The 17546-nt window shown below is 39.7% G+C and overlaps 1 protein-coding gene across 2 annotated transcripts in view; it reads right to left on the reverse strand.

Annotated features, from left to right (window-relative positions):
- The window catches only part of LOC107523690 (nck-associated protein 1-like), a 39520-nt gene that overhangs the window by 17527 nt on the left and 4447 nt on the right, over positions 1–17546 (reverse strand). Inside the window, exons 2-3 of one of the 2 annotated variants that reach the window (XM_060183903.1) lie at positions 10785–10802; positions 9605–9715 (exon numbers count right to left, since the gene is read on the reverse strand). In XM_060183903.1, the coding sequence (XP_060039886.1) occupies positions 9605–9715; positions 10785–10802 (129 nt within the window). The remainder of the gene's footprint in view (positions 1–9604; positions 9716–10784; positions 10803–17546) is intronic. The other variant, XM_060183904.1, reaches the window with a different exon arrangement.

Below are 17546 nucleotides of genomic sequence, written 5' to 3' on the forward strand. Positions count from 1 at the left end.
TTCCCTGATACAGCTTTCTGTCCCTTTCCAGCCATAACATCACATCCCCAGACAATAACTTGGATCCACCTACATATCAGATTTCAGGCTCAGGGGAAAAAAAAAAAAAAAACAAAACTAGTATAGCTACAGGTCCTTTGGAATATAACTAAAATATGCCTACTAGCTATCTACAAAATGGAAGACACTCCCCCCCAACACTTCATCTGCACTATTCCAGCCTTTAGGTCCATGATTGCTCAACAATTTGTTTGGCTTTGTATGTTAACTCTCTTTTCAGCCACCAGGTTCCAGATGCTAGCATGATGCTGACCAGACTTTCCTGGACAGACAACCCCACCAATGTGTCCTGGAGCTCTGATTCCCCAGAGCCCTTCCCCATTAGGCAAAGAGACAGACAGCCTGGGAGTATGGATCGACCTGTCAACGCCCATGTTCAGCAGGGAAGCAATTACAGAAGCCAGACCTTCCACCTTCTGCATCCCACAATGACCTTGGGTCCATATTCCCAGAGGGACAGAGAATGGGAAAGCTATCAGGGGAGGGGATGGGATATGGAGATCTGAGGGTGGGAACTGTGTGGAGTTGTGCCCCTCTTATCCTATGGTTTTGTTAATGTCTCTTTTAAATAATTTTAAAAAATGAAATTTCTTTTAAAAAAAAGAAAAAGAAAAAGAGAGATAGAGGAAAGGGAAAAAAACAGTTATTGCAAGAACTAGTTTCTAGCTAGGCGTGCCCTTCTGGAAGAACTGAGCAAAGATCACTTTTCCCTTTTTCTCCTCTCGACGTAACAAAGGGTATCTTGACGAAAAGTTGAATACTTAGAAATGTCATCTACAGCCAATCTTAATTCTTTCTCCAAAACTTTCCTTCTTCCCTGCTTTTGTCATCAGATTAAAAGACGCGGGGGTGGGGGGGGAGAGCGTGGCAGGGAGGTAGTATAGTGGTTACGCACCAAACTTTCATGCCTGAGGCCCCAAATTCCCAGGTTTAATCCCTAGCACCACCATAGGCCAGAATTGAGCAAGGTTATGGTAAAATAGAAATATTAATTATTTACTAACTAATTAGTTAATTTAAAAAAAAAAAGGACATGAATTAGGTTAACAGTTCTTGCTCCCAAATTGTTAAAATCTAAGACCCAAATAAACAATCATATTTTATTTCATCTGGCATGAAAAAAAAAGTATGATACCAAGCTTAAAATACTTGAAAGGATAACAGGCTAAAAGACTGAAGGCTCCTTCAAAGAAATGACCAAAAAAACCAGACCAGCGGGTGGGTACAGGCGCTGGTATAGCCCTTAGCTCACCAGACATTCACGGTCTACTGGAGGTCCCAGATTCAAGCCCCAGCATAACCATAAATGAAAGCTGAGCAGGGCTCTGGTGTCTCTCTCTCCCATCAAAATAGACAAATCTTTAAAAAGTAATAATCAGGATGTGATTAGGTATTGCTGACTCCCTTTATTCATGTACTTAAACAGAGACAGAGAGAAATTGAGAGGGAGAGAGAGACACCTGCAATACCATTCATTTCACCACTCGTGAAGCTTCCTACCCTGCAGGTGAGGACCAGGAGCTTGAACTTGGTTCCTGGGGGCCAGGCGGTAGCGCAGTGGGTTAAATACACGTGGTGTGAAGCACAAGAATCGGCCTAAGGATCCTGGTTCGAGCCTCCAGCTCCCTACCTGTAGGGGAGTCGCTCCACATGCGGTGAAGCAGGTCTGCAAGTGTCTTTCTCTCCCCCTCTCTGTCTTCCCCATCTCTCTCCATTTCTCTCTGTCCTATCCACCAATAACAACAATAAAGATGACAACAACAACAAGGGCAACAAAATGGGAAAAATGGCCTCCAGGAGCAGTGGATTCATAGTGCAGGCACTGAGCCCCAGCGATCACCCTGGAGGCAAAAAATAAAAATAAAAATAAATGAACTTGGTCCCTGTGCACCGTAAGCTGTGTACTCAACCAGCTATGCCGCCTCCTGGCATCAGCAACGACCTCTGTCATTATGAAGGGCATCTGAGTCACTCACCACTACAGCCAAAGGCACTGGCTACCAACTGAAAGACAGCTAAGAAAAACTAACACAAACTCAGCAAAAATGAAGACAATATAAAATAAAAAATGCCAGAAATACATGCACTCGGGGAGTATGTTGTAAAGTCCCAGTCTAGGGGGTCGGGCGGTAGTGCAGCGGGTTAAGCGCACGTGGCGCAAAGCGCAAGGACTGGCGCAAGGATGCTGGTTCGAGCCCCTGGCTCCCCACCTGCAGGGGGGTCGCTTCACAGGCGGTGAAGCAGGTGTGCAGGTGTCTGTCTTTCTCTCCTACTCTCTGTCTTCCCCTCCTCTCTCGACTTCTCTCTGTCCTATCCAACAACAGCAACAAAAACCACAACAAGGGCAACAAAAATGGGAAAAATAGCCTCCAGGAGCAGTGAATTCATAGTGCTGGCACCGAATCCCAATTATAACCCTGGAGACAAAAAAATAAAATGGAAAAAATGGCCACCAGGAGCAGTGAATAGGTAGTATAGGCACCCAGCCCCAGTGATAACCCTGGAGACAAAAAAAAAAAAGTCCCAGTCTAACACTCATTTGCAAGGAAACAGCAACTGAGCTGAAGAGGTTAAGTTTGCAGTCTAGTTTAACTAGAACATATAGTGAGCAAGATTCATTAAACACTATGATTTTTAAAACAGCTATGCTTTGAAATCCTAGGAGCCGCATTAAGAACATGACAGGAACTGAAAAAAATACACTCATCCACAAGTTCTGTGCACAATTTCAGGTAATTCCCAAAGTTAGTGTGAAAATCAACAAGCTGGCGACAAGAAAGAGGTTTACATTTAGATGAAAAGCTATGCATCATGCTTATGCTATAGCCCGGAAGGGAGCTAAGAATCAGAGCATCACAGGACTCCAGAAAGTAGGTAAAATTTGTAATGTAATTCCATACACTCATGACACACCTATAAAACAATCTTAGTTGTGGAATAATTTTAGAAGGATCCACTTCACTGAGATACAAAATGTATTGTTCTTGGAGGCTGGGTGGTAGCATGCATGGTTGAGCGCACGCATTACCCTGCCTAGGACCTGGGTTCCAGGCCCTGCCTCCCACTTGCAAGGGGGATGCTGCAGGGGTGAAGCAGGTCTACAGGTCTGTGTCTCTCCCTCTCTCTCTCTCTCTCTCTCTCTCTCTCTCTCCCTCCCTCTCCCTCTCCCTCTCTCCCCCTCCTTCCCCTCTCATTTTCTTTCTGCCCTGTCAAATAAAATGGAAAGGGAATGAAAAAAAGATAGAAAGAAAAATGGCTGGGGTGGGGGACAAGTGGGAGGCAAGAATTATTCAGCTAAATTGTGGAAAGAACAGAACTCAAATTCTGAGATACTTACTCCAAAGTCTATCGTAGCAAACATAACACTAACTCCATAATGGAAAGCACAGTGAGATGACAATACTCTTGGAAACTAGCTAGTGGGTTAGGGGAACAGGATAATGGTTATGTAAAAAAAACACTTTTATGCCCAAGGCTCTAAGATTCCAGGTTCAATCCCCAGCACCACCATAACTAGAGCTGAGCAGCGGCCTTGTCCTTTGTTCTCTACATGAATAATAATACTAGATTTAAGCAACTAGTCTCTTTGCTTACAAGTCTCTTTCCATACCTTTTCCTTCTAATTCCTGTGATCTCAGTATGTGTGTCAAGTGTCTCCCTAAATCCATCTCACCTCACACACAAAATTCATTTGTGCTTGTAAGAAAGTGGATTTCGGAGGACCAGGTAGTGGCCGCACATGTGACTGTGTTAATAAAATTGGGCCCTGACACAGATCTAAGATAATACTTGAATAAATGAAACTTAGAGGGTAGGGATAGATAGCTAGCATAATGTTTATGCAACGAGGCTCTCATGCCTGAGGCTCCAAAGTCCCAGGATCAATGCCCTGTGCCAACATAAACCAGAGCTGATCTGTGTCCTGGGCAGACAACCCCACAATGTGTCCTGGAGCCCCACCTCCCCAGATCCCTGCCCCACTAAGGAAAGAGAGAGACAGAGTAGGAGTATGGGTCAACCTGCCAACACCCATGTGCAGCAGGGAAGCAATTACAGAAGCCAGACCTCCCGCCTTCTGCAGCCCATAATGACCCTGGGTCCATACCCCCAGAGGAAAAAAGAATAGGAAAGCTATCAGCGGAGGGGATGGGATACGGAGTTCTGGTGGTGGGAATTGTGTGGAACTGCACCCCTCTTATCCTATGGTCTTGTCAATATTTCCATTTATAAATAAAAGGAAAGAAAACTTGGGGGGCAGAGAACATTAAGTTAAAAAAAAATTAGACAAAAACTTTACGGGGAAAAAAAAAACTTTTTTGATAGGACAGGAAGAGATTGAGAGGGGAAAGGGAGATTGAGAAAGAAAGACACCTGCAGACCTGCTTCACCACTTGTGAAGCAACCCTCCAACAGGTGGGGAGCCGGAGGCTCCAGCTGGGATCCTTACGCCGGTCCTTGAGCTTCACGCCATGTGCACTTAACCCGCTGTGCTACCACCTGACCCCCAGGAGAAAAGCTTTTAACATACACCTGGACATTTGCTTAAAATGCCTTTTAGAATAAGAGTAAAATAAATTTGAGTTGTTAGCAAGATACGAAGTTCCTACTCTTTATTTTTCCCCATCAAGGGAAATAACAGAATTCCCTCTAAATACTCCCAAGGAGCCCTTGGGAGCCAGGGATCTTGCCTGGCCTGTATGAGCACAGAACCTCCACATCAGAGGTCCTGGAGAACACAAGTTCAATTCTGGTGCCGTAACATGCCAGAGCTGATCAGTGCTTTGGGACTATCCTCATTCTTTTTTTTTTTTAATTTTTTTTTTAATATTTTATTTTCATTTATTTATTCCCTTTTGTTGCCCTTGTTTTATTGTTGTAGTTATTATTGTTGTTGTCGTCATTGTTGGATAGGACAGAGAGAAATGGAGAGAGGGAGGGGAAGACAGAGAGGGGGAGAGAAAGACAGACACCTGCAGACCTGCTTCACCGCCTGTGAAGCGACTCCCCTGCAGGTGGGGAGCCGGGGTTCGAACCGGGATCCTTATGCCGGTCCTTGTGCTTTGCGCCACCTGCGCATAACCCGCTGCGCTACAGCCCGACTCCCTATCCTCATTCTTGTTCTCTCATAATATATATGTTTTGTTAATAAAACATATACAACTACACTTCACCAAGAGCATGGAGCTGGGGCTGGGTGGTGGCACACCTGGTTAAGTGCATGTATTACAGTGCACAAGGACCTGGGTTCGAGCCTCTGGTCCCCACCTGCAGGGGGAAAGCTTTACGAATGGTGAAGCGGGGCTGCAGGTGTCTCTCTCTCTCTCTCTCTCTCTCTCTCTCTCTCTCTGTCTCCCCCTTCCCTTTTGATTTCTGGTTGTCTCTATCCAATAAATAAAGATAATAATAAAAAAAAAAAGAGCATGGAATTGCATTGGCGAGCCGGGCAGCACACGTGAGTAACATGCACAGCACAGTGAGGAAAGCTCATGGAGTGGCAGAGCAGTGTGGAGTGTTTCTGCTTCTCTTTCCCTAACTCTAAAGTTAAAAAAAAAGAAAAAAAAAAAAGTCTGCTAGTAGCAGTGGAATCACACAGACTCAACGCCATGGTAGGCAAAGAAACCTGTGTGGAAATTATAAAATCGTTTGATAATTACTCTTCTCAAATAATTAAAGATGTCATGTTGAGGCTCAGAGATGGGCTAGGTCCAGCCCACTGGCCACAGATGACCTGTGAACTCACTTGGCCTGGCCCTGCCAAGGCAATCATAAGGATGACAAGTCCAGTAAGTCTAGGAACATTTAACATAGCAACATTAAGTGCTCATTTTTAAGTTGATGAGTTTGGATAGGCTATGGATGATCTTATAAGTATCTAAATGACAGATAAAAGGTTCCGTACCCCTGATATAGGTAAATGATCTCTTGGCTTGGAAATATTTTTCTTAAATAAAAACAAATCTATCATTTCTACACAATGTTTAATAGCCAAATAGCCTGCAATCTCTTATCACCTCAGCTATCTCTGTCACTCCCAATCCTGAAATCTCCACTAACTTCTATGAAATTAAAAATAACTATTTCTCGGGAGTCCAGCGGTAGTGCAGAGGGTTAAGCGCACGTGGCGCAGGGACCGGCTTAAGGATCCCAGTTCGAGCCCCCGGCTCCCCACCTGCAGAGGAGTCACTTCACAAGTGGTGAAGCAGGTCTGCAGGTGTCTAACTTTCTCTCCCCCTCTGTCTTCCCCTCCTCTCTCCATCTCTCTGTCCTATCCAGCAATAATGACATCAATAATAACTACAACAATAAAACAAGGGCAACAAAAGGGAATAAATAAATATATTTTTAAAAAATAACTAATTCTCACCTCCTAACTGAATATCCCTTAAAAAAAAAAAAAAACACTTATCACAAGGATTTTAACAGGTCCAAATCAAAACTGAAATTCATCAGTATCTAGTACATGGGGGCCAGGCGGTGGCGCATCTAGTTAAGTACACACACATTACAGTGCGCAAGGACCCAAGGTTCAAGCCCCTGGTCCCCACCTGCAGATGGAAAGCTTCACGAGTGGTGAAGCAGGGCTACAGGTGTCTCTGTCTCTCTCCTCTGTATCTCCCCTTTTCCTCTTGATTTCTAGCTGTCTTTATCAAGTAAATAGATAATAAATAAAAAATATTTTTAAAAATATCTAGTACATAGTAATTTGGCATGTTAAGGAAGAAGAAGAAGGAGAAGGAGAAGGAGAAGAGCATTAAACAACTGTAAAAGCATATAACAAAATTCAAGACATGGCAACAAATAGTACATTCTGCAAGTAATAACATTCAACAATGCTGTCCAACTGATTTTATAGGTTAAATATAGAATTCACACATAACCCAATAATTACACTTACAGATAAGTGGTGTTTTTTTTTTCAAGAGAAATGAAAATGTGTTCACATAACAACTTTTACACAAATGTTCATAGCAACATCATTCACAAGGGCTTCAAACAAGGAGAAACAACTCAAACATCCATCAATACATCCATAAACAAATGTATATCCACATAAAATATAATATTATCTGGCAAGAAATAAACACACAATACTGACAGACTTGGGTAAGTCTTGAAATCCTTATTCTAAATGAAGCAAGTCACAAAAATCATGCTATACAATTCACAATTTATATGAGTTCTCCAGAACAGGCATATAGATTACAGATAGCATCATGGCTATGCAAACAGATTCTCATGCCTGAAGCTTCAAAGTCCTAGGTTCAGTCACCCCCTCCCCCCCCCCCCAACCTTGTACCAATATAAAACAGATCTGAGCAGTAAAAATATATAAACAAATTAAGGATAAATAAACAAGTCAACGAATAAAAACAGCAGAACCTGGACTGCTACACTAGCAAGAAAGATTGCTATTGAGTCCTGAGTTTATTCTGGATGGGTGACAAGAATGTCCTATAATTGACTGTGAGACAAAATGCACTAATTCTGTAAATTTACTAAAACCACCACTGAATAACACAACTTAAAAGGGATGTAAATTACATTTCAACAAAACTATAATTTAAAAATTATTTTGTGCTACAAGGTTGAACAGGGAAGTAAAACTTTTAAAAATGTAAGAGCATCACTATAAAATCTACCTAGTGTATCAGCAGCAAAAACTAATTTTCCCTTTAACAAAAAAATTATAGTTATGAAATATTAAATATATATTTTACCAGATCTTGATAGTTTCCTAAGATTGCTTACTCAGAAACTATGCATATTCTCACTTGGAAATGTACACATACACAAGTTTCTGAAGAATTCATATCACAAGGTTCTATATCAAAAGGTTTTTTAGCAAAAAGCGTCAACAGGTTAAAGCCAAATCTTTAATATACGTATTTTCAGTAAACCAAAAGATGATAAAATACCTTTTGTTGTCATCATTATTTATTTATATAATACAAATATGTATTTTATATTCTGCTAGACACTGATTTTAATTTCTTTATTGGAGATAAAATGTTTTTATACAGAGTTCCTTAGAAGTAGAGAAATCATATGTGAGAGGAAATTTCAAGACTAATTTTGAACATAAAGTAAGAGAAATGGCAAGAAAAAAAAAACATGAGAACATCGGGAGTCGGGTGGTAGCGCAGCGGGTTAAAAGCAGGTGGCACAAAGCACAAGGACCAGCATAAGGATTCCAGTTCCGGACCCCAGCTCCCCACCTGCAGGGGTGTCGCTCCACAGGCGGTGAAGCAGGTCTGCAGGTGTCTGTCTTTCTCTCCCCCCACTGTCTTCCCCTCCTCTCTCCATTTCTCTCTGTCCTATCCAACAAGGACGACATCAATAACAACAATAATAAATATAACAATAATACAACAAGGGCAACAAAAGGGAATAAACAAATAATATTAGAAAAAATGTCTTTAAAAACTTAAAAAAAAAATGAAAACATCAAACAAAAAATATAAAAGAAATAAGAGAAGTCACGCAAAAAGAGTACAACTAAATGCACAAGGCCATAGGTGAAAAATAACTCTAATTTTCTAAAATTACTTATTCACAGAAGTTATTCTAAAGAACTACCAAAAGATAAGCAAGAATATCAGAGAGGTTGTGAATATTCTTCACTTTCAATATGCTGCCCCACTGAAAATGATTTAATAAAGCTTACTATCACCTTACCATATCATTTAATTTTCAGAAATGGTTTCTAAGTTGTGACAAAACTAGAAAAATAATTATATAAATATAATTTATTATATGTTTTCATATAAGAAATAGCTTATTACTAAAACCAAAATGAAGTTCCATAAAGACATTTACTAAATTGAAAATAAAGCTACGTGTATGGCTGTAAGAAAAGTTGAAAAACAAGATGAGAAAAGAAAACACAAGTCGAACCTGAAATGGAATTGGCGTCTCGCACCAAAGTAAAAGTCTCTGGGGTGGGTGGGTGGGTGGGCAGGGAGAATACAGGTCCATGAAAGATGATGAATGACATAGTGGGGGTTGTATTGTTAAATGGGAATCTGGGGAATGTTATGCATGTACAAACTATTGTATTTACTGTTGAATGTAAAACATTAATTCCCCAATAAAGAAATAAATTATTTAAAAAAAAAAAAGATTATTCATCCACTTACATAATATTTAGGATATATACAAGTCTATTATTACCTTACTCTCTGGTACAAGTTGACGGGGAAAATATATAAGGAATTAATATCTTATACATGGTAAATATGAAGTTTTACCATGAAATCATATAATTCTGAAAAATCAAGTTAAATAAAGGATAAAAATTCAAAATAAATTAAAATCTTAGATTTTTCTATAACAGCAGTGTAGTTTTAAAAAAAAAAAAAAGGTCACTTTTTCTACTTTCAAAGATGATTATCACCTTTAAAAATCCTTAAAAACTGTATGCAATTTGTATATCAAAATATAAAGAACTAGATAAATAAGAAAATCGCTTCGAGCGTTACACTGAGGCCATTACTTTTCTTACAAGTGACTAATACCCGGTAGTGCAGAAACTTAGAAGACTTACATTGTTGTTGCGGGTTTCTACAGCAGGGAACTTCCTGACTATGAACTTCACAGCAGACTCCAGGTTTTTGTCAATCAGGTAGGATGGTTTCGCCTTGGGGTCTCCACATGCCTACAAGACAACAGCAGTTTTGAAAATGAAATGTATCCGTCCTCTAGAACCAAGTGGACATAGCAAGTCTGTGATCAGAAATCAACTATTTATTGACTTTTTTTTTTTTTTTTTGGTGAGCAGGTGATAAAATGAATAGGCAAGGTGCAAGGATTGTCACAGCTGAAATATGCAATGGGAGACAGTACAGAGATGTTCTTCTACTGAAAAAAAAATGCATGGAAAGTTTTAAAGCAGTTAGCGCAGAACAGCAGTGAAGGAAAAAGCTCAAACCTAAAAGAAAGAAAAAGAAAAAAGAAAAAAAATTGGGGATTGAGGTAGAATTGTATTCATCTGAAGCTAATAAAATATAACAAAATTAGATATTCAATAAGAGTATTGTGAATGTTTTTTTCTACGTGTTATAAACTTAAGTTGATGTTTACATGTCTTCTCAAATGTTTTTATTTACTTTGAACATTTTAATGCAAAAGTCCCAGTTCAAAAGAACCAGAAGCTGCTAAAACGTTCTCTAGTTTATTAGCGTGTGTTGCCTGCCCCTATGAACATCCGAATCACAACAGCGCTATCCAGCAGACAAGCAGCAACTGAAACAATGAATCTACATCTGTTCTTTATCTCATAAGCACAGAACAAATGGAAATGTTTACATCTTGACCACATCATCAGCATAACATTATTTATCTTAAACTGTAAAGCATTATACAAGTATAAAAAAATTAGAAAGAACTTGACCTGAACTACCAACAATACAGAATATTATTTTCAATACTGTTCACTGTTCATTTAATTAACAACTTGCTAGTATGAAAGTTGAGTTCTTTGGGAATTACTGAGACTATATCATTCATTCCTATGGAACTTCTTTGTATAATAATTTTTATAAAGATGTGTCCTTTGAAAAGTTGTATCTCTCTACGATGTGTGATGGTACACAAAGCTACAAAATCTGATGTCTATCACTGTTTACTATGACTATGTTGTGGATTGCAGAGAGAGAAGTTATGAAACATGAAACTGATCTGAAAGCGGGCAAGCGGGCAGAGGGAAGGTGAAAAGCTTTGCAAACCTTCCAAACTTGTCCTTGCTGGGGAAGCATTGTAATAAAGAGAGAGAAAATTACGTGTAAACAATGATTGTCAAGCTATGACATACGTTCCAGTAGAAGTTAGGTACTTCAGACTATGAATAACAAAACAAGATTAGAACTAGATGGTGCTACATTTTTAAAGGTATTCTAAGTACCGAGTCTTAGTATACAATCTACTACATATACTATAGAATTTATTAACCAGATATACTTAAATACTACTGTGTGGGTGTACAGTCATGTCAGTTGCTTGGTGCTCTTTCTAAGAAACTTAAAATAATACAAAAAAAAAAAGGAGGAAAAATAAAATACTACATGCATCTATAAAAATAGGAGCAAACCATCAGTGAAATTTTACATACCTTAAAAAGAAACGGTAGCCAAGAATAAAAAAAAAAAATCGTTATTGGGTGACTACTGCAATTCAACTCAGATTGAAACTATTTTTCAGGTCTCACCTAATCTCCTTTCAAGTCTAGTAGAAAAAAAAAAAAAAGCAAACATTCCTACATTTCCCAAATGGAAACAGGAATGGAGTAGGAATTCTCTTAATTCCCAAGCATCATTATGTAAAACAAAACTGATTTTCAGAAATCTAGAACTTTGATCTTTAACCAGATTGACCGAAAGCTACCACAAAAAGTGTACTTTGACATTACAGTATGTAACAGTATGAAAACATTTGAACTAGCAGTTGCTTAAAATGCTATCTAAAATTAACCATCCCATGATTATTGCTCCCCAGATGATATAACTAAGACCGATACAACTAAGAATTTATCCAAATGTAAAGAGCTTTAACTTAACATATTACTACATCAATGATACAATTAAAATAAAGTAACATAAATATGTATAAGGAAGTACAGTCCTAAAATGATTCCAAATTTTGTACAATTTTTGCTATGTCTTATCAATATTCTAATTATTTAAAAGTCTGCTATCCATTCTAACATTAATAAGTAAAGATAATCTGTGTATATAAGAGCAATTTTCCTTAGTAGGCTGAAATAAAAAAGGGGGGATTCCATTTCAATGGAAAGGTAAGTGATTATATAACCTTCCTTTCCTTGACAAGTATTTGCTTTTTTCCACACTGCTCTATTAGCCACAACTAACACAGATATGGAGGTTGTATGCCATGAAAGTGAAGAACACTAGCACTGGAGTAAAACTGTTTCAATCTCACATTTAGTTACATGGAACCATCAACACAGCACCACCTAGCCTCAGCTTCTTCATGTGTAAGTAGTAAGTCAATACTTACCTCTGAGTGTTATTATGGGAATTAGAAGATAAATAAACCGTGTACAATAGCTAGCAAGAAGAACAGCACATAAGTGCTCTAAAAATATCAACTACTGTTAATAATGGCTCTCATTCTAATCACCTAAGCAAAAGTCCCAGGACTAGCAATCAGAAACATGGGGAGATGATGAACTTGAGGAATTTCAGAGGAGATAACCCACTAGGCCGGGCACAAGCCTCACCATGTACAGAGCCCCAGGTTCAAACCAAACACCACATGGGAGCACCATGATACCAGAGGAAGCTCCAGAGATGGTGGAGCAATATTATGGCATCTTTCTCTCTCTACCCCCCAAATATAAAAATAAGGGCCAGTAGAGATTGCATGCTACAGCACTCAATGACTCAGGTTTAAGTCCCCACTTGCAAGTACAGTGAAACAGTGCTGCAGGTCTCTCTCTCTCTCTCCCTCTCTAGTTCCCCTTCCATTTCTGTCTCTATTCAATAAATAATCAAAATAAAAGGCCATTAAAAAATAACTATTGTGGTTTGGGAGGTGGCACAGTAGATAAAGCATTGGACTCTCAAGTGTGAGGTCCTGAGTTCAATCCCCAGCGGTACATGTACCAGAGTGATGTCTGATTCTTTCTCTCTCTCCCGCTATCTTCTTCATGGACAAATAAATAAAATCTTTTAAAGAGAATAGTAACTATTCAATTCACAACAATCCATCACCGCTGCTCTGCTATCCTGTTGCAATGTTTCAGTGTTTACTGTTAGAAGGATGTTGCTATTCAAAGGACTACAGAAGAATTTAGTTTGAAATACACCGGTTAGTTTGTATTAGCACTAAATAGTTGTGAAACTAAAATATCAGGTAGTGAAGAGAAATACTTAAGAAGTATTTCTGGGAGCTGGGTGGTAGCGCGGCGGGTTGAGCACATGTAGCGCAAAGTGCAGGGGCCAGCGTAGGGACCCTGGTTCCAGCCCCCAGCTCCCCACCTGCATGGGGTCACTTCACAGGCAGTGAAGCAGGTCTGCAGGTGTCTGTCTTTCTCTCCCTCTCTCTGTTGTACCTTCCTCTCTCCATTTCTCTGTCCTATCCAACAACAGCTATGACAACAATAACAACTACAACAAACACAACAACAAGGGCAACAAAAAAAATGGGAAAAATGGCCTCCAGGAGCAGTGGATTCATGGTGCAGGCACTGAGCCCCAGCAATAACCCTGGAGGCAAAGAAAGAAAAGAAAAAGAAGGAAGTATTTCCATCTAGATCTTGATGTGTTTTGAAGCCCAGAAACAAAACTAATAACAAGTCAACATTTATTTGTTTCTTACTTTTGTACCAAACACAGAATGTGAATTATCTCGTTTTATTCTCAACTTTATAATTGGTGATACAAACTATGGAAGAACCAGAATGTCTAAAAGCGTGAAGATTCCATAACCCTACAGCGGCTATGGAAAACAAAAACATAATTTATGACATAACAGGAAATTAGTGCAATTAATGACTCTGTTAATGGTCTTGCTAGTAGTGTCTATGTGCAGACTAACATTTCAGAAATTCAATTCTATCCCCCAAAACTAAACCACTACAATGAATAATTATCAGAGAAAGAAACCAATTATTAAGGAATTACTTATTTTCATGTTTCTTCAAATCAGAAACATTTTAAGAACTTTTTCTTAGTAAGTCTGCATTATTTTCATAAACCTTTTAAAATAACTGTATCGTATGTCCTTCTCTAAGAACCACTAGTCTCTTTGACTTATAAGTCAACTACAATCCAGAAACGTTAAATAACTTTCCCAGAATTAAAAAAAAAAAAATTGCATCACAGCTTTATCTAGACTCTACCTCTCTTTACTACAGAACATAAATACGTAAAACAGACAGGTGTTTATAGAGGTCATATACTAGCAAAAAGAACATTAGAAAAAAAGAGAAAAGCAGAAAAAAAGAAGAACAGTGGTCCGGGAGGTGGCGCAGTGGATAAAGCATCAGACTCTCAAGCACGAGGTCCTGAGTTCAATCCCCGGCAGCACATGTGCCAGAGTGATGTCTGGTTCTTTCTCTCCTATCTTTCTCATGAATAAATAAATATCTTTAAAATATAAATAAATAAATAAATAAAATCTTCAAAAAAAGAAGAAGAAGCACACTAGACAGTACTGAGCCATCTTAAAACTTTGAATGTTTGTATTTTTGCATAGTGTCCAGAATAAAAGTTTTGGACTTCTAATAACTGTTACTGCCAGGCTGCGGCCTCTATTTATACTTTAAGTCTGAGTACAAATGCCTGTCTCTTCTTGTCACATCTCCCAAATTGGAACCTTCTCCAGACTCCCACATTATTAACACAGCTAACAGTGTATTCTCATGAACTATCTATGCACCACCCTCACTTAAGACAGAGATTCCTTGGCACTGGAGACGGCCTCTTTATTCAATTTGTTTGCCTTGTACTGGGGATGACATTCAATAAAAGAGCGAATGAAAAGAATGTTTTGCAACTAGCTGTTCTATTCTTTTTGTAACTGGCACATTAAAGGTATTGTACTAGAAAAAAAAAAAGGATACAAAAGGGTATAGTGCTGGAGTATACACAAACAGAAAATGTGCTAGGGCGACAAATGAATTTATACTTGTATTCAAGGTAGAAAAATAAAGATATTGTGGTCCGGGAGGTGGCACAGTGGATAATACATTGGACTTTCCAGTGTGAAGTCCTGAGTTCAATCCCCAGCAACATATGTGCCAGAGTAGTGTCTGGTTCTTTCTCTCTCTCTCTCTTCTCCTATCATTCTTCATGAATGAATAAATAAAATCTTTTTTAAAAAATAAAATATATTATTTGGAGTGTGGAAAGAAAAGAATGTGGCTAGTGAAGGTAGCTCGGCAGGCCACGCAGGCCCTGTTGGTATGAGATTCTGCGTGGGATCCCAGCACTGCTTATGCCAGAGCTATTCTCTGGTATTTGTGTCCATGTCTCTCTGCCTGTCTTCTCTCTCATACAAAATACATAATGTTTTATAAAGAAAACCTGTAATGCTTGGAACTAAAAGAACAACTCACAACTAAGAAAACAAACAAACAAACAAAAAAAACAGTTTCAAAAGATTCTGCGGGGGAGTCGGGCTGTAGCGCAGCGGGTTAAGCGCAGGTGGCGCTAAGCACAAGGACCAGCATAAGGATCCCGGTTCGAGCCCCCGGCTCCCCAACTGCAGGGGAGTCACTTCACAGGCGGTGAAGCAGGTCTGCAGGTGTCTGTCTTTCTCTCTCCCTCTCTGTCTTCCCCTCCTCTCTCCATTTCTCTCTGTCCTATCCAACAACGATGACATCAATAATAACTACAACAACAAAACAACAAGGGCAACAAAAGGAATAAATAAATAAATAAATAAATAATTTTAAAAAAAGATTAAAAAAAAAAAGATTCTGCGGAACCTGGCCTGGAGTTGGTGTATTGCACCAAAGTGAAAGACCTTGGGGTGGGCTGGGGGGTGTGGCTCAAGGTCCTGGAACACGGTGGCAGAGGAGGACCTAGTGGGGGTCGCACTGTTATGTGGAAATGTTATGCATGTACAAACTATTGTATTTTGCTGTAAATTGTAAACCAGTAATCCCCAAATAAAGAAATTAAAAATAAATAAATACATAAATAGACTGCGGCCAGGTACTGCTATACTCAGTTGAGCGTGTGTGATACAGTACATAAGGAACTGGGTTCAAGCCCGCCGTCCCCCACCTGCAGGGGAGAAGGTGTGGTGAAGTAGTGATGCTGGTGGTCTCTCTCTGATGTTCACCAACAATTCTGTGACATCACCGTCCTTATATTTCAGAAAATTAAGTTCAACTCAGTCACTTATTTTAATGAACCGTTAATTCCACTAAACTACTTTACAATGAAATTTTTAAAAAAGATAATATAGTAAGAACCCCAATAGACTTCTGTGTTTCTTTCGTAGTGAATTTCCCAGATGAGGGGAAGAGCTCACTCACAAGTCCTGTCACCTACCCAGAGTTACAGTACCCAGAGCCGCAGTGACAGACTGAAACATAGGCCGCCCGCCCGCCTCCAGGCAGGGCTCTGCTCTCCCACCGGCTTCCCGCCTACCATCCCAGAAAGCGGTCGGGAAAACGTTACGAATCACTAAACAGCAAAATAAAGAAAGGACTCTAGAGGCACAGGTGTTCAGGTCCTGGAGCATGACGGTGGAGAAGGATCTGGGAGGGGGGTTAAGCGCGTTCCGCAGAAAAGGGAGAACTGTCGCGCACGCATTTACTGTCCACTGGAAACCATTAACCCCGCCCCCATAAAGAAAAGTTTAAAGGAAAAAAATCACCCCGGGGGTGGGGGGCAGGCGGTGGTACACGTGGTGAGCACAAGGGCTCGGCTTTGACTCCCTCCCTGCAGAGGTTGTTAAAATTTCTATTGCCAGGGGCTCCGGCGGTAGCGCAGCGGGTTAAGCGCAGGTGGCACAAAGCGTAGGGACCGGCATAAGGATCCCGGTTTGAACCCCGGCTCCCCACCTGCAGGGGAGTCGCTTCCCAGGCGGTGAAGCAGGTCTGCAGGTGTCTGTCTTTCTCTCCCCCTCTGTCTTCCCCTCCTCTCTCCATTTCTCTGTCCTATCCAACAACGAAGACATCAATAGTAACTACAACAATAAAACAAGGGCAACAAAAGGGAGTAAATAAATAATTCTTTAAAATCTTTTAAAAAATTTTTCTATTGCCAAGGACCAGCCAGCCAAATTGTTCACAAGGACGCTGCTGGGCCCTCGGCGTGTGGCCCAGATTTGAGCTTGGCCCCCACTCTACTGCGGGGGTTCAGTGTGGCGGTTTCTTTCCCTCTGCCTCTATCTGAAAGAGTCAGCTGGGAGCCGGGAAGCCCCAGAGAGGACACTCCCCACCCTAAAAAAAACTAATTCCATAACCTATGAATGGCAAGATTTCCAGAATTTTTGACTGAGGGAAAAAAAAGTTCAATTCAGTCACCGTGCTATATAAATGTGTGATTTAACACATTGTTCTTGATTATAATAACTTATTAAGCAAAAAAAAAAAATTATTAAGCTATTACAATTACATCACCAACAGAGGACCTAGTGGGAGTTGTATTGTTATATGGAAAACTAGGAAATGTTATGCATGTACAAACTATTGTATTTACTGTCGAATGTAAAACTTTAATTCCCCAATAAAGAAATTTAAAAAAACCCAACTATGTCACCAAAATATTATTCATTATGTATGCTCACTAAAATACTCCCAATGCAGGTTTCTTTTCCCATTGAAGTAGAGCAAATTAATCAGCTCTGACAATCGACTGTGTTCATGCATTAATAAAATGTGATCGCACTGGCAGGCATGTTTTTTGAAGACTGTAAGAGATTTAGATTGAAAAGGTTATGTACTTTACATTGTCAAAAATGCAGATTGCAGGAACCTTATTTAAAAAAAAAAAACTGCATGGTGAACAGAT

This window comes from Erinaceus europaeus, unplaced genomic scaffold (genome assembly GCF_950295315.1).
Source record: "Erinaceus europaeus unplaced genomic scaffold, mEriEur2.1 scaffold_341, whole genome shotgun sequence".
Lineage (NCBI taxonomy): Eukaryota > Metazoa > Chordata > Mammalia > Eulipotyphla > Erinaceidae > Erinaceus > Erinaceus europaeus.